Source organism: Mytilus californianus, unplaced genomic scaffold (assembly GCF_021869535.1).
Source record: "Mytilus californianus isolate M0D057914Y unplaced genomic scaffold, xbMytCali1.0.p SCAF_8, whole genome shotgun sequence".
NCBI lineage: Eukaryota > Metazoa > Mollusca > Bivalvia > Mytilida > Mytilidae > Mytilus > Mytilus californianus.
The window spans coordinates 84,142,817-84,160,328 of record NW_026262734.1 but is presented as its reverse complement, the minus strand read 5'-3'; the positions used below and the strand labels follow the sequence as shown (position 1 = coordinate 84,160,328).

The 17,512-nt window shown below is 32.8% G+C and overlaps 1 protein-coding gene across 4 annotated transcripts in view; it reads left to right on the top strand.

The window, feature by feature from the left end:
- The window catches only part of LOC127711584 (mediator of RNA polymerase II transcription subunit 19-like), a 140,603-nt gene that overhangs the window by 5,176 nt on the left and 117,915 nt on the right, over window positions 1-17,512 (top strand). For all 4 annotated transcript variants that reach the window (XR_007986792.1, XR_007986793.1, XM_052217675.1 and 1 more), the window contains exon 2: window positions 16,480-16,636. Coding sequence is in view for 2 of the 4 variants with exons in the window: in XM_052217675.1 (XP_052073635.1) it covers window positions 16,480-16,636 (157 nt within the window). In the remaining 2 variants the exon portion in view is untranslated. The remainder of the gene's footprint in view (window positions 1-16,479; window positions 16,637-17,512) is intronic.

Here is a 17,512-nt window from a genome sequence, read left to right as displayed (position 1 = left end):
CGATGTTTTAAGAAATGCTGAATAACTCGTCCCAGAGACAAGTCGGACCGAGTCCACTCGGACCGTCTAAGAAAACAACTCGGACCCCTTGTCAGATTAACTTAGGGTTTCATAAAATGTAAGACTAACATGTCTAGCGGAGCCATCAATCTTTCGTTTGTGCATTGGGAACTATTTAGGGGTATTTTGAGGGGCCTAAAGAAGGGAGGGGTTTACTGTAGAACCCTATGGGATTTTATTTTCAAATGACTATTTATACTCGAAAACAGTAAGTGATAGACACGCGTGGTCTTCAGTAATGAGAACAGGACAATGAAACAAATAAAATAAAATATAGGGTGAGTCCCTGGGGGTCATCCCACCCCCCTTTCAATTTGAAAATGTTCTTTTATCTTGTAAACGGTCGCGATCCCCACCCCTAAACCATATATATACTTGTATGGGACAATAAAACAAATCAAAAGAAAATTTGGGGGAATCCCTGGCGTCACCCCACCCCTTCTGTTTCAGAACTTGTAAACGGTCGATATCCCCACCCCTAAACCATATATATTCATGTATGGGACAATATAACAAATTAAATGAAATATAGGGGGAGTCCCTGGGGTCACCCCACCCCCTCCTGTTTGAGAACTTGGAAACGGTCGAGATCCCCACCCCTAAACCATATATATTAATATATGGGACAATATAACAAATCAAATGAAATATAGGGGAGTCCCTGGGGTCACCCCACCCCCTCCTGTTTGAGAACTTGGAAACGGTCGAGATCCCCACCCCTAAACCATATATATATTAATGTATGGGACAATATAACAAATCAAATGAAATATAGGGGGAGTCCCTGGGGTCACCCCTTCCCCTATTGTTTGAGAACTTGTAAACGGTTGAAATCCCCACTCCTAAACCATATATATTCATGTATGGGACAATATAACAAATCAAATGAAATATAGGGGGAGTCCCTGGGGTCAACCCACCCCCTCCTGTTTGAGAACTTGTAAACGGTCCCCACTCCTACACCATATTTATTCCTGTTTGTCATTTCAAAATAATTTGAATGACATACAGGGTCAATCTCCTAGGCGTCACATTATGTGACATATGCATATCACTTTACTAGACCAAACCAATGTGTACTGGACTTTGCCCAATGTCAGGCGACCATGGGAATGACGAATTATGGGAGCTTTGTTTGGGAGACTTCGTAACAGCATCCTGTTACAATTATTTCTTGTTTATTATAAAATTTTATTGATGCAAAAAATGAGTCTAGGTAAATTGAATTTACTTTAATTATTTTTTGAATTATTTCTGGGCCTATAAAAATTTTCATTTATGGCTCATTTTAAAGATAACATATAAATCTTTCAAGCAGTGTAAAGCCCAAGAATGTTTGACCAATTGTTTTATTTGACCGGAGAACCTGAGATCACCCCCAGTTTTTGGTGGGGTTCGTGTTGCTTAGTCTTCAGTTTTCTATGTTGTGTCATCTGTACTATTATTTGTCTGTTTGTCTTTTTATTTTTGGCCATGGCGTTGTCAGTTTGTTTTCGATCTGAGTTTGACTGTCCCTCTGGTATCTTTCGTCCCTCTTTGTAATCACCTGTCATTTTATTCCAAACTTGGTATGGAGTGATATCACGGACTTGGGGTGAAGGTTGGGGTCATTTACATTTACTATGGTCAGGGCAGTCAGACCTCACCTTTGATCCCTGTAGTAGTAAACATTTGTCTGATTTGTGTCTCATAACTTTTGTACTGTAGAACCCAAACACAGTGTTCCTTCCAGGGAAGCAAGTCCATTCATACAATTACGTCAACTTGAACCACTAAAAGTCAACTGGTACCAACGTTAACTACCAACTAGAACACCTGCAATCATTGCGAACTTGTACCACTGCAAACTCACCATTAAAAATATACATTGATATATGCGTTGCTTTAGAAAACCTTGATAAAATATTAATTAATTTGCCTTAATAATCAATTCATTAAATAAACATAAATGTACAATATACGGATGTTTAATGTTTGTTCTTTCAAATCTGAAAAAAAAATTTGAAGCAACACTGCCACATTTTTCATAATTACGTTTGCCTTGGTTTTTGGTTAACTGCCTGCAGCGCTTACAGTGCTTTGATTATCAGTAGCCTGTCCAGGATTATTCAAAATGTTACAACTTATTACAGCAGTGTACAGGTGAAACTTAATATACATTTTCCGTTTTTATAGGAAATAATGTTATTTCGTCTTAGATTTTATGCATAAAAAATTCCCAGTTGGGATGAAAATTCCCAATTTGATGGTCAAGGGACCCATTTGAAAACACCTGGAATCATCCCTGTCAATGTGTTACAGTAGTCTTGTAGTCTGTCCATTTGAATGATATCAGTTGAAAGAATTATTGAGAAGATTCTGTTTTGGGTTTTGTATTTAGTCCCCTACCGACGAAGTCGAAGGGGACTTTAGGTTTGCACTCCGTTAATTGTTGATTATTGACTGCTCGTTGATAAAGTACATTTGTACTATGATCAATGATGATTAAACCTTTACTTTGAAAACAAAGAGAAAATTAAAGCATGGTGTTTCAGTCATGACTCTATCTTTTTTAGCTCACCTGGCCCGAAGGGCCAAGTGAGCTTTTCTCATCACTTGGCGTCCGTCGTCGTCCGTCGTTGTTAGCTTTTTACAAAAATCTTCTCCTCTAAAACCACTGGGCCAAATTTGACCAAACTTGGCCACAATCATCATTAGGGCATCTAGTTTAAAAAATGTGTCCATTGACCCTGCCAACCAACCAAGATGGCCGCCATGGCTAAAAATAGAACATAGGGGTAAAATGTAGATTTTGGCTTATATCTCTGAAACCAAAGCATTTAGAGTAAATCTGACATGGGATATAATTGATAATCAGGTCAAGATCTATCTGCCCTGAAATTTTCAGACAAATCTGACATTCTGTTGTTGGGTTGCTGCCCCTGAATTGGTAATTTTAAGGAAATTTTGCAGTTTTTGGTTATTGTCGAGCCTGCGACTTTTGTCGCAGAAAGCTCGACATAGGGATAGTGATCCGGCGGCGGCGTTAGCTAACTTCTTAAAAGCTTTATATTTTAGAAGGTGGAAGGTCTGGATGCTTCATACTTTGTATATGGATGCCTCATGTTATGAAGTTTCCGTCAGTCACATGTCCAATGTCCTTGACCTCATTTTCATGGTTCAGTGACTACTTGAAAAAAAAGTTCATATATTTTATAATGTTAGATTCTCTCTTATTATAAGTAATAGGATAACTATATTTGGTATGTGCGTACCTTGCAAGGTCCTCATGCTTGCAGACAGTTTTCACTTGACCTCAACCTCATTTCATGGATCAGTGAACAAGGTTAAGTTTTGGTGGTCAAGTCCATATCTCAGATACTATAAGCAATAGGTCTTGTATATTCGGTGTATGGAAGGACTGTAAGGTGTACATGTCCAACTGGCAGGTGTCATCTGACCTTGACCTCATTTTCATGGTTCAGTGGTTATAGTTCAGTTTTTGTGTTTTGGTCTGTTTTTCTTATACTGTATGCCATAGGTCTACTTTATTTGGTGTATGGAATGATTGTAAGGTGTACATGTCTAGCGGGCAGGTGTCATCTGACCTTGACCTCATTTTCATGGTTCAGTGGTCAAAGTTAAGTTTTTGAGTTTTGGTCTTTTTTTCTAATACTATATGCAATAGTTCAACTATATTTAGTGTATGGAAATATTTTATGATCTATTTGGCAGTCACGCAGGTTTTATTTGACCTTGACCTCATTTTCAAGGTTCATTGCTCAGTGTTAAGTTTTTGTGTTTTGGTCTGTTTTTCTTAAACTATAAGCAATAGGTCAACTATATTTGTTGTATGGAAGAATTGTTAGCTGTGCATGCCTGTCTAGCATGGTTCATCTGACCTTGACCTCATTTTCATGGTTCATTGGTCAATGTTTAGTTTACTTGGTTAATGTTAAGTTAATGTGACAGTTGAAATAAAGCTTTATATTTAGGACTATCAACATAATATCAATGATTAGTAAAGAAGGCGAGACATTTCAGCGTGTGCACTCTTGTTATCTTGAATATTATTATAGATAGAGATAAACTGTAAACAGCAATAATGTTCAGCAAAGTAAGATCTACAAATAAGATGCCATGACCAAAATTGTCAGTCGACCCCTTTAGGAGTTATTGCCCTTAATAGTCAATTTTTAACAATTTTTTGTAAATTTTTGTAATCTTTTACAAAAATCTTCTTCTCTGAAGCTACTGAGACAAATTTAACCATACTTGGCCATAATCATTATTAGGGTATCTAGTTTAAAAAACTTGTCCGATGATCCCGCCTTCCAACCATCATGGCTGACTTGGTTAAAAATAGAACATAGGGGTAAAATGCAGTTTTTGGTTTTTATCTCTGAAACTAAAGCATTTAGAGCAAATCTGACAGGTGGCAAAAATGTTCATCAGATTTAGATTTATCTGCCCTGAAATTTTCAGACGAATCCGACAACCCGTTGTTGGGTTTCTGCCCCTGAGTTAGTAATTTAACAAAAATTTTGCAGTTTTTATACGACCGCAAAAATTAAAAATTTTTTGGTCGTATATTGGTATGACGTTGGCATTGTCGTCGTCGTCTGGCGTCGTCCGAAGACACATTGGTTTTCGCACTCTAACTTTAGTTTAAGTGAATGGATCTCCATGAAATTTTACCATAAGGTTCAATACCACGAAAGGAAGGTTGGGATTGATTTTGGGGGTAATGGTACCAACAGTTAAGGAAAAAGGCGCCAAAAAGGGGCCAAAAATAAGCATTTTTGTAACTTCCAGACAATAACTTGTGTGTAAGTATATGGATCTCTCTGACATTGTACCACAAGGTTCCATATCACAAAGGGAAGGCTGTAATTGATTTTGGGGGTAATTGCCTCAAAATTGTAGGAATTAGGGGCCAAAAAAGGGGCAAAAAACAAGCATTTTTCTAGTTTCATGACAATAACTTGTGTGTAAGTGTTTGGATATTTCTGAAATTGTACTACAAGGTTCCATATAACAAGGGAAAGCTGGAATTGAGTTTGGGGGTAATTGCCCGAAACGTTTAGGAATTGGGGGCCAAAAAGGGGCCAAAATTAAGCATTTTTCTAGTTTCCAGACAATTACTTGTGTTCAAGTGTATGGATCTCTCTGAAATTGTACTGCAAGGTACCATACCACAAAGGGAAGGCTGGGATTGAAATTGGGGGTGATGAATCATAAGGGGGTTCAAAGAATTTGGGGGGGGGATTTTTTTTTTTTCTTTTTTTCCTTTTTTTTTTCTTTTAAAATTTTCCATTTTAAGTTGGTTATTTCTGATTTATATTTAAAAGCAAATTATAATGATATGGTAGGAGATACACACCAAACAGGATGTGTAAATTATTATATAATAAGTATTGTGCAATAGCAAGAAATTTTCAATTGCACATAATTGCACAATAGCAAGAAATCTTCAATTGCACAGTATTGCGCAATAGCAAGAAATCTTCAATTGCACAGTATTGCGCAATAGCAAGAAATATCCAATAGCACAATATTGCACAATAGCAAGAAATTGTCAATTGTACAGTTTTGCGCAATAGCAAGAAATATTCAATTGCACAATATTGTGCAAAAGAAGATACTTCGTATAAATTGCTTATTTCTTGATCAATTTCAATGGGGTTTTATTCTTGAATTCTTGGGGTCTTTAATATGCTGAATCTAACGGTTTATTAAGTTTTTGGATTTTGGGCCCTGTTTTTAAATTGGTCCACATTGAGGTCCAAAGGGTCCAAAATTTAACTTTGTTTGATTTCATCAAAAATTGAATTATTGGGGTTCTTTAATATGCCCAATCTAACAGTGTATTTAGATTCTTAATTTTTGGTTCCGTTTTCAAATTGGTCTTCATTAAGGTCCAAAGGGTCCAAATTTAAACTTAGTTTGAGTTTAACAAAAATTGAATTTTTAGGGTTCTTTGATATGCTGAATCTAAACATGTATTTAGATTTTTGATTATGGGCCCAGTTTTCAAGTTGGTCCAAATTGGGGTTCAAAATTAAACTTTGTTTGATTTCAACAAAAATTGAATATATGGGGTTCTTTGATATGCTGAATCTAACCATCTATTTAGATTTTTGATTTTTGGGCCCCGTTATCAACTTTGTCCACATTGAGGTCAAAAGGGTCCAAAATTAAACTTTGTTTGATTTCATCAAAAATTGAATTCTTGGGGTTCTTTGATATGCTGAATCTAACCATGTATTTAGATTTTGGATATTGGACCATAATAGGTGAATGTCCAATTTAAAATTTTTAAGTTCTTAGACCACATTCATTCTGTGTCAGAAACCTATGCTGTGTCAAATATTTAATCACAATCCAAATTCAGAGCTGTATCAAGCTTGAATGTTGTGTCCATACTTGCCCCAACTGTTCAGGGTTCGACCTTCGCGGTCGTATCAAGCTGCGCCCTGCGGAGCATTTTATTTGTTATTATGTTAGATATCATTATAATATCTAATATTATTAGAAAATGACGCAGTCAATTTTCTTTTACCATTGACCAGACTTCCTACCCGCATTCCGAACTCGGTTCCGTATTTTACATACTTGTTAGTATGCTCATACATTGGTAAAAGAAAGACAACTCCAGCGTTGCAAATGTACATTTTAAAATAACAGATGGTGTTGTCTCCCTTCAATATGTCTTGTTGTGTACAAAATGGCGGTCATTAACCTTCGTGACCGTCGGACAATTTTCAATCATATTGTTGGAAAAACAACTGGAACAGAATTAAATTTGTAATTTTCATTCTTTAATTTCTTAACCTGTCATACGATTCAGGCGTGAAATACTTGATTTTGACCCCTTGTCACGATTGCACGATTGTGATTGTGTAAAAACCTCTAAACCACGATTTTATTAAATTCTACTGTTCTCAATTTCGAACTTTCCTCAAACTTTTCCCAAGGGAGACAACTGTGATCAGCCAATCAAACTGCAAATGTGCTAAATTTTGAACTTGTTAGGAACCCAGAATATTGTAGAAAACGTGATCATGGCAGACCAATTTTCATTTACATGAAGGTTCTTACACACTTAAGAAGTAAATCATGACTGACTGACAAAGTTCAAAGATACAGTTCAACCATAAACATAATAAACAGTAGCTAATGGACAAATTTTACACTTATGGTAACAGATCATACATGTTGTCATTCTTGAAATTAAATTACCAAATCAATTAAAGTACAATGTTCTATCTTTTAATTTTCACAAGGAATCAGATATATTTCCTTCTTTGTGCATATTTTTATATTTGAAAAGTCAACAATCACTTTAATATTCATGTGACCAATAATCTGATAATCCACCTTTAAGGTTCATCTAATATACACCAACAAAAATGGCTGTGTTTACACCATGAAATTTTCTCTGAATGCAGACAAAACTGTGTAATTCTAATAGTTTTAAATCCTGGCAGCACCTGGCCACAACTCCTCTTTTTCCTGAGGTACCTGAAAACAATAAACCGGTTTGGTACATTGTTGAGGTCTGAAAGTGACTTATAACTGCCAACAGCCACATTATTTGGACTCTGGTAGATAGTACATCAGACTGTTATCTCATTGGCAATCACACCCCATCTCCTTATTTTATTACGGGTCAATTATTTGAAATAAATGACTACGGTACTTAACATTAAATCATTTGAAAAAAAAAAAATTTGCAATAATTTATGTTGTCATTTTAAAATTTCAGTGTAAGCTTGCTTACTACAGGCTCTTCACAATGAAATTAAGTTGTATAAATGGTGTCACTTTGTTTGTAATTGTGAAACTAGTATAACAATACTATTGTCTAAATCTACAGAAATTGATCATGTTTAGGTAACTGAAATAACAATGTGATTATGTCACTAGGTCACCTGTAACTTATTTCTTGAATAAGGACTATGTTGGGTATAAGAGCTTTCTTACTACAGGCTCTTCATAATCATTTTGTTAAATAATTCTACAAATAAGGGAAACAAATTCACATATAACTTTGAATATTGTAGATTGTTCCGGTAGTCTTGAGCTATTTCTTTGTACAGCAGAACAACTAGTAGTTATTTTCACTTCACACACATATATATATATATATCTTGACAAACAAATAAAAACGCTATAGATTGTGGAAACAATTCATATCTATTCTATCAGTTACCCTACCTACCATAAACTGAACGTCGCCTAAGATTCAGTAGGTAAATTAAGTAAAAATCAAGACTTGCATAAAAAATATCCCAATATGAGAGACAATGGCGTCATTTTTACTTAGAGCTTTCAGCTCTTTGATTAATTATGATTTTAACCTTATTTTACATGATTTCCAAAGCATCAGTAAATACAGGTGAGCGACACAGGCTCTTGAGAGCCTCTAGTTATTTGTATTCAATGTTATTAGCTTAGATATATACATGATATAACAAAGAAATATCCTATACATTTATTACATGATATATATATATCAAAGATTAACAAGCATTAACAATAGTTATGGATAGTTTTTAAGCATTAATAAAGTCATTTTGCTAGAAAACTTCAGACTATCATTGTTTCAAACACTGTAAAATATATTAGCTCACGTAGGGTCTATATAACATTGATAAATGTTATTAAATAACTAAAGCACTGGTCTTAGAACACTGGGTCATGTAAGAAGTACATGCTGACTTGGCTGCCTTTAATACACTTTACTCTACTAAAGTAATCGTAATCCTGGTAACGGTCTTTTTAGTTGTTAATCTTAACACTGAGGAGGCAGTGAATTGTCTTTCAGTCAATGTTTTTGCTGTCAGTTTGGATCTACTTGAGCATGCTGAAGGTCCTTTAATGTCGGCATTGGAGGGTGAAATAATGAGCATTTCTTTTTTGAGTTGAAAGTTTTATTTATTGAATGTTTTTTCAGCACCAAAACCTTCCGATCGATGTTTTGACATCAACATTCCAAATTTCTATCATTCCCGGTATTTACCTTTATTCGTCCTTGGCATGTGCAATATCGAGTAATTACTATCCTAGCTATCACCTGTTGATCTGTTGATTGTTCAATTTAACTATAATCACTTGTAAATTAACCTCAGGCCGGGGTCATGTTGCATAATCAGATGTCAGTTACACCCGATACATTTGATACACTCAGGTTTTTACATCTTTAATAATAGATACATTTGTATTTGTAAACAGCGTGGTAAAAAATGGTGCCTGGAAATTTTCATTCTCCAGATTTTATATACACCAGATTTTTTCACTTCAACGGGAGGAGACCCCTGAAAAAAGGATTATTGTATTCTTGCGGGAGGTTCACATATATATGTGTATGTAATTTCATGCCAAATTACATGAGTACAACAATTATCTATCAAATTGAATCATTTAAAAGTGTAAAAGTAATTAAGATACATGTACATTAACTGCCAAAATCTGAAGAGATATTGTAATTCCTAATTCATTTCGTAGTTTAAAATCATTTTAATACGTCTGGTTTACATTCTGAATGGAAAGATGCAAGTTGATCAGTCAGGGATATAACTCTATAGGGTTATTACAGAAAAATAACATACATGGGCAAAGTCAAAATAAATGGTTCCTTGCATATAAAGCAATATTTATCAATCATGCTGATCATTTGATTGAATAAATTAATTTCAAATGATGTGGCTTGATGTGTAGAATATTCCTGCAAAACATCTTTGGAAAATCTCATGTATTAAAATGATGACGTTAAAAAAAGATGCCAAAATTGTCAGGAGTGCAACACTTTTTTGTGACATTTTGAAAAAATACTTTTTTATTAAGACACAGCAAATTGTTGTATGGAGGAATGTGCCTTAAATTCTTATTTATATTACAACTATTATATCTTAGTGATGATTTCAGCTCAGAATGAAGCTTTTCCATTGGACCGTTTTGATACAGATGTGTTTTGAAAAAAAGTTGTGCCATGTCAGGAGTGCAACACAAAAATTAGTATTACTGAGGAATAGAATGATTTTTGCTTAAATGACTCACACCTAAACATAAACAAAAGTCAATCCTGTAAAACAAATATGTCCTTTCCAGAATAAATAGTTCATTTACCTGATTATTGATATAGATAATGTGCAAGAGTCAAGTATATAAGTCCTCCCTATAAGTGTCAGGAGTGCAACTTTGAAGTTTAAAGACTAACACTGAAAAAATACAAAAGCCAATATATGGTTCTGTTTTGTTTTTCAAAAGATACTATACTAGATACAAGATTGCACCCAAAGAGTAGCCTGATAGACAAGGAATTTTTCTTTTAGAACCATTTCTTTGATGTCAGGAGTGCAACAGTTTTAAAATGACATTTTCTTGGACTTACATTTTAAGATAATCTCAGCTCCTAGTGACTTATTTGCATCTAAACATGTTTTCTAACTACTTAGGTTACATGTATGAGTTATAATAAATTCTTAAAGGTAAATTTCAAAGCAGGACTTTGATCCATGAATTATTGTTTGTCACAAGCAAACATATTTGAATGTTAAATTTTCATATTATTTTCATATTATGGAAGCTAATTGTCTTAAACTTTGTCTTTTGATTAGGAAATAACCATATTTCAATTTAAAAGTTTTATAATGGTTTCATGTAATACTAATTAAATTATTATAATTGTTATAACAAACAATTAATTTTGTTGCACTCCTGACATGAATTATCCATAACAAGCAGCTTTGCACATTTTGAGTTCAACTTTAAGACCCAACCTTTGAATGAATGAAAGATGGGAAAGATGGTTGTGAAACTAAACTTTAGAATAAAATCAGACAGGCTAAGTGCATACAAACACACCATCATAGTCAACAACAACTTCAACTTTGAGGAGTAGAAAATTGAGAAAAACACTGAAATAAGATCCAAATCTGAAGGACAAACTAGACAAATATAAACAAAGAAAACAAAACAATGTAAAACTAAATTCAAAAGACTTAGACCAGAATTAAAACACAAATGAGAAAATGAAAACAAAAAAGAGAAATTGGCAACAGAAGAGAAGAAGAAAATTGACACAAGCTAATAAAAAGTTGCAAACCAGCAGAAAATTGTCCAGTCAAGTAGCAAAAGTACAGATGCATATAAAATACCTAGAGAAATCAGAAAGAGAAGTCAAAGAATAAGACATTATCTTCCTGGCCATCCCAAATCTTGAGCTTAAACAATTGGGCACATCATATCCACAGCTACACCAAGGTGGTTGTCATTGTAAATGAGAACTGATATCAGCTGTGTGCAAGAAATTGATGAGTCTTGAACATGTTGAAGTATAAACAAAGTTGAGAAAACCCTAAAAAATCTGAAAACTGTTGAAAAGAAAATGGCATTTTCAAAGAGTCCCTTAGTTTTAACTTTTTCAGGTAGCCTCTATTCTTTTTGAAAATGCCAGTTTCTTTTCAACAGTTTCCAGATCTATTAAAGGTCTCTCAATTTTGTTTCCACTTCGGCACCCATCAATTTCTAGCACACTTCCATCAGTACTGATTAGTTCTTACAACTGATTTGGTGTAGCTGTGGATATGATGTATTCAATTGTTTTAGGCCAAGGTTTGGGTTGGTCAGGAAGAATTTTCCCTATACTTTGTCTTCTCATTCTGATTTCTCTAGATAGTGTATCTGCACCTGTACTTTTGCTTCTCGACTGGACATTTTTCTGTGGGTTTGCAAATTTTTTGGCTTGTGTCAATTTTATTCTTCTTTTCTGTTGCCAATCTCTGTGTTTTGATTTTTGTTTCATTTTCTCCATCTGTGTTTTTGTATTCAGGTTAAGCCTTTGTAATTAAGTTTTACATTGTTTTCTTTTCTTTGCTTTAGTATATTTGTCTAGTGTGTCCTTTAGGTGGATCATCTTTCAAATTTTTTTCTCAATTTTCTGCTCATCAAAGTTATAGTGGATGTTGACTTTGATGGTGTGTTTTGATCCCTTAGTCTGTCTGATTTTCTTCTCAAGTTAGTTCAGTTTCATCAACTATCTTTCCCATCTTTCATTCATTCAAAGGTTGGATCTGCAAGATGAACTCCAAATGTGTGAGACTTTAATAAAATAAAAATATTGAATCTGTGCAAAACTGCTTGTTATGGTAAATTCATGTCAGGAGTTCAACAAAATTAATTGTTTGTTATTACAGTTTTAATAATTTAATTAGTATTACATGAAACCATTATAAAACTTTTAAATTGAAATATGGTTATTTCCTAATCAAACGACAAAGTTTATGACAATAAGCTTCCTCTTCCTAAATTCTAAAATTATATAAAAAATCATTCAAATATAATTGCTTGTGACAAACAATAATTTTTGGATCGAAGTCCTGCTTTGAAATTCACCTTTAAGAATATATCATACATGTAGCCTAAATAGTAAGAACACATATTTGAAGGAAAATAAGGCATAAGGAGCTGAGATTATCTTACATTGTAAGTCCAAGAAAATAACAATTTAAAACTGTTGTACTCCTGACATCAAAGAAATGGTTCTAAAAAAAATCCTTGTCTATCATTGTCTATCAGGCTACTCTTTTGGTGCAATCTTGTATCTAGTATAGTATCTTTTGAAAAATAAAACAGAACAATATATTGGCTTTTGTATTTATTAAGTGTGGTTTTTTACTTCAAAGTTACACTCCTGACATTTAAAGGGAGGCCTTATTTACTTGACTATCACACATTTATATCAATAATCAGGTTAATAAAGTATTTATTCTGGAAAGGACATATCTTTTTTACAGGATTGACTTTTGTTTATGTTTAGGTGTGATTCATATATTCAAAAATCATTCTATTCCACAGCTGTACTAATTATTATGTTGCACTCCTGACAGGGCAATACTTTTTTCAAAACACATCTGTATCAAACTGTTTAATGGACAAACTTCATTTGTAGCTAAAATCATCACTAAGACATAATAGTTGTAATATAAATAAGAATCTATGGCACATATCATCATATTACAAGTTTCTGTGTCTTTATAAAAAAAGTATTTTTTCAAAATGTCACAAAAAAGTGTTGCACTCCTTACAATTTTTGCATCTTTTTTTATCGTCATTTTTTTAATACTTGAGATTTTCCAAAGATATTTTGCGGGATTATTCTACACATCAAACCACAAAATTCAGCCCATTTTAACATTGCAAAGACTGCCATTTAAAAAAATAGAAGCGAAATGTGATGAGATGTGAACTTATGTATACAAAAAGTGACATGTATAATATAGTTCAAAAATATTGTTTAAATGAATTAAAATGCTAAATCTAAAAGGTATATACACTTAATCTAGAAATCATGGGCTTTTTTGATGATGTATAACTGTTTTGATATGATATAAATTGAATGTCAGGAGTGCAACAAAATAGGAGAAATAAAGTTCCTTATATAGGTAATAATTTTAAAAAATAATAATAGTTCAGAAAAACTTTGAAGAATGCAGATCTCTTTTTAAGTTGTCAAACAACAATTCTTCTGAATATTTAATAGAATTTAGTTCATAGTTTGGTAACTTAACCTCATTTTTATAATAATGTGTCAGAAAAATCTATTTAAATATGATCTGAAGTGCATAAGATGCATAAGTTAAAATAGAAATAACATTTAAATGACAGATTTAGGTCTTTATAAACCAGCAATGATTACAAATTTTAAAAAATCATGAGTATTTTGTTCTAGTTTCTGAAATTTTTGTTTGGTGTATAATATGTCAGGAGTGCAACAAAAACAGGGGAAATTGGATGTATTTTCTTTTTGATATATCTTCTTTATTAAAAGATTTATCTATCAATTTTTTTTCCTCAGTGAATTTGAAAAAGGGTTAATTTTAATATGGAGAAGTTATTTTATCAACTAATTGATGAATTATTTTTTAATCAAAACTTTTTCAATCAACTTTAAATGAATTGATACAAAAAATAGTCAAAAACATAAAAAAAAAAAAGATAATCAAAGAGGAGATTAATAATCTATGCATCAAAAGTAATGTTTGGATCTCTGCAATCAATAGGGGTGAAAAAAATATAAATATTTGATAGTGTTTGTCTGAAATAATATTCCAAAAAGGTATACTTGATTTAAATTTGTTTTATTGGTTTATGTCATTTAAGTTTCAGAACTTTTTTATTTCTTTATACTTTTTTATATCCTTTTGGATTTATTAACTTAAATGTATATGTATCAAGATACAACAAATGAAAATGCACTAAAACAATGTTGAAATTTGGTAAAAAAAATTAAATTTGGACCATTTATTTTGACTTTGCCCACATTTGTTATTGTGGACTAAAAAGTCAAAGAACTGTGATAACATATGTATGTTACATGTTTCAAAGGGACAATATACATCATTAGTTTAGTTAAAATGTATACAAGTTGTATTCATATTACTATTGTCTTTATGTATACTTAACTATAGAAAGATATAACAGTTCATAGTTTGCCAATTATGCATAGTACACCTATGTTATTACAGAAAAATATGCCTGTAATAACTAAAGGGTGTTATCACAGCTACTCCAAAGCATTTGCTCAGACATACATCATGCTTAATTACAATGTATTTTAATTTATTGTAAGAAATAATGACCAGAGCATGTAATGAGGTTCTGCGCAAGCTTCCCAGTTATTCCCAAGTGTCTCATATAATAAGTTACATTCCTTTAATAACTAAGCCTTGTTATTACAGCTAAGTTTATTCCTAAAAGCCTTATCTCATTGATTTACCATGCTTAATCAAAAATGTATTAATTCAATTAAAAAATTAGTTATCAAGGCTATGCATTTAGTTTCTGCGCAAAGTCTCAAGAGTTCCCTAGAGCCCAGTATAGATTAAAATATTTTTGATTTATTTTACAAATAACAAACATATGTTATTACAGATTTAGAAAATTTAAGGAATAAAGAGTAGACAACTCATGAAAGTAAGTTATTTTCTGTAATAACCCTATAGAGTTATATCCTTGACTCTTGATATTTAAAGTCATTAAAATATTTCAGTGTTTTTAAACTATCATGACTATTGCCATCCACAAATATTTTAGTCAATGTTTTATAAAAAACAGGTACATGTACAATACTTCTTGTTTATGCTGCAAATCTTCCACAGGGATTCGTTGCTTCTGATTTAAATTTGATAGTGAGAAAAACAATCCCATTTTTAGGTCACATGGCCTAAAAGGCCAAGTTAGCTTTTCTCATCACTTGGCATCCGTCGTCTGTCTTCGTCTGTTAACTTTTACAAAAATCTTCTCTGAAACTACTGGGCCAAACTTGGCAACAATCATCATCTAGTTTAAAAATTTTGTCCGATATCCCCGCCTGCCAACCAAGATGGCCGACATGGCTAAAATAGAATATACATGTAGGAGTAAAATGTAAGTTTTGCCTATTATTTTGAAAACCGGTATAAATAGAGAAAATCTGACAGGGTAAAAAATGTTCAGAATGTTTAGCTCTACCTATTGTTCATTGACGTCAAAACTGTCAGACGACTTCTTATAGGAGTTATTGCCCTTAAATGATCATGATGATGAATTTTACCATTCTTTTTTTAATATTTGCCACAAATAAACCATAATGACCTAAATGTTCAGTCAACTCACTATTGGAGTTATTGCCCTTTAATTATAATTTTTAACATTTTTTTTTGCATGTTTTGCCTTTTATCTTGAAAACTATAATAGATAAATAAAGTGGCCATTGTTAAGGATGCAGGTGTGCGACACAGGCTCTTTGGAGCCTCTAGTTTTAAGTCCTAACAAAATGACCATAAATAGGGAGAGAAAATCATAGGAACCTTGTGACAGGAAATAAGTTTCACAATAACATTACAGCTGAATGGGGGACCCCTGGGGTCATCCTAAGATGAGCCAGACTTGATATTGGAATTGTTACAAATGACAATTAGGCGAGGGTTTAATATGTTGATTTAAGGATTTTTAATGTCTGTCAGTTTGAATTTTTTTTTAAATAAATATTTACAAGACAGAGACCTGATACATACAATTGTATGTATAGAATTACTGTACTTCAACATTATTTAGATATTATGTTCTCCTTTTTTGTCATCATTTCTAAAATTTTAGTGCCAAACAGTTTTTGCTCGACTGTTTTAAATAACAATTTGAATGAATGTCATTGAAATTTGTCAATAGGAGGGTATATGCATTATCAGACAGTGCATAAATGGTCATATTACAAGTTAGGTATTGTTGATCTTTACCTATTTTATTGCGATATTGGCAATGGAAAACAGCAAAATAGGATCTAGTAATAACTCATCATGCATGTCATGGTTAGCCAATTTTTTTTTTAAGAATTATTGCCATTTAAACATGTTAAAGGTTTTTTCATCAGTGTTCACTTTTAATTTTTTATTCCAGAGGCATCAGAAATGACCGGCAGTAATAACCTTATGATTCATTATGGGTTAGAGCATGCATACAGTAGGTTCTGTAAGAAGGAAGGAAAAGAAGAATTAAGTTCCTTCCTGCCACACCTTCCAGGGTATATAGATTCACCAGGCATACAGGATAGTAGGTTTGTACAGTCCTGTAGAGGCATTTAATGATAATAGTTGGATAGCTGATGTGTCAGACATCACATTTTAACGTGTATGACATTTAAAGTTTCACCTGGCATACAGTAGTAGGTTTGTACAGTCCTATTGAGGCATTTAAAGGGGCATTAGCAGTCAAATCCATGTTCACCGATTTGACTCAAATTCTCATTTTTTTTTTTTTATTTATAACATACTTTAACTTATATCCGATTACAATAAGTCTTAATTTAACAGTTAACAATGCATAGACTTGATAATATATATCAGCATTTTGGTGTATTTTAGTCTAAACACCACCTAATTAACCATCAAGATGACATCCGAAGACTGTCGACAGTCATATAACCCAATATAAACATAAATATAAATAGATAGCGACCTCGTGCAATTAGACTTTCTAGGTCTGTTTGATTTCATGTTATAGGTTAAAAAAAATAAGTTAATCATCGTTTTTACCTGTATAAGAACGATTTTTTGTGGATCAAATCATTCAACTCAATGGATCACCTTTGTTTCACTTTCAATGTTGACATTCTTTTCCTTTTAATGGCTGAACACAACTAATACATGCTTACAGTAGTTGTCGTCTGTTTATGTAGTTCATACGTGTTTCTAGTTTCTTGTTTTTATATAGATTTGACCGTTGGTTTTCCTGTTTGAATGGTTTTACACTAGTAATTTTTTGGGGCCCTTTATAGCTTGCTGTTCGGTGTGAGCCAATGCTCCATGTTGAAGGCCATACCTTGACCTATAATGGTTTACTTTTATAAATTGTTACTTGGATGGAGAGTTGTCTCATAGGCACTCATACCACATCTTCTTATATCTATTAACCAATCTCTAGCTAATGGGTT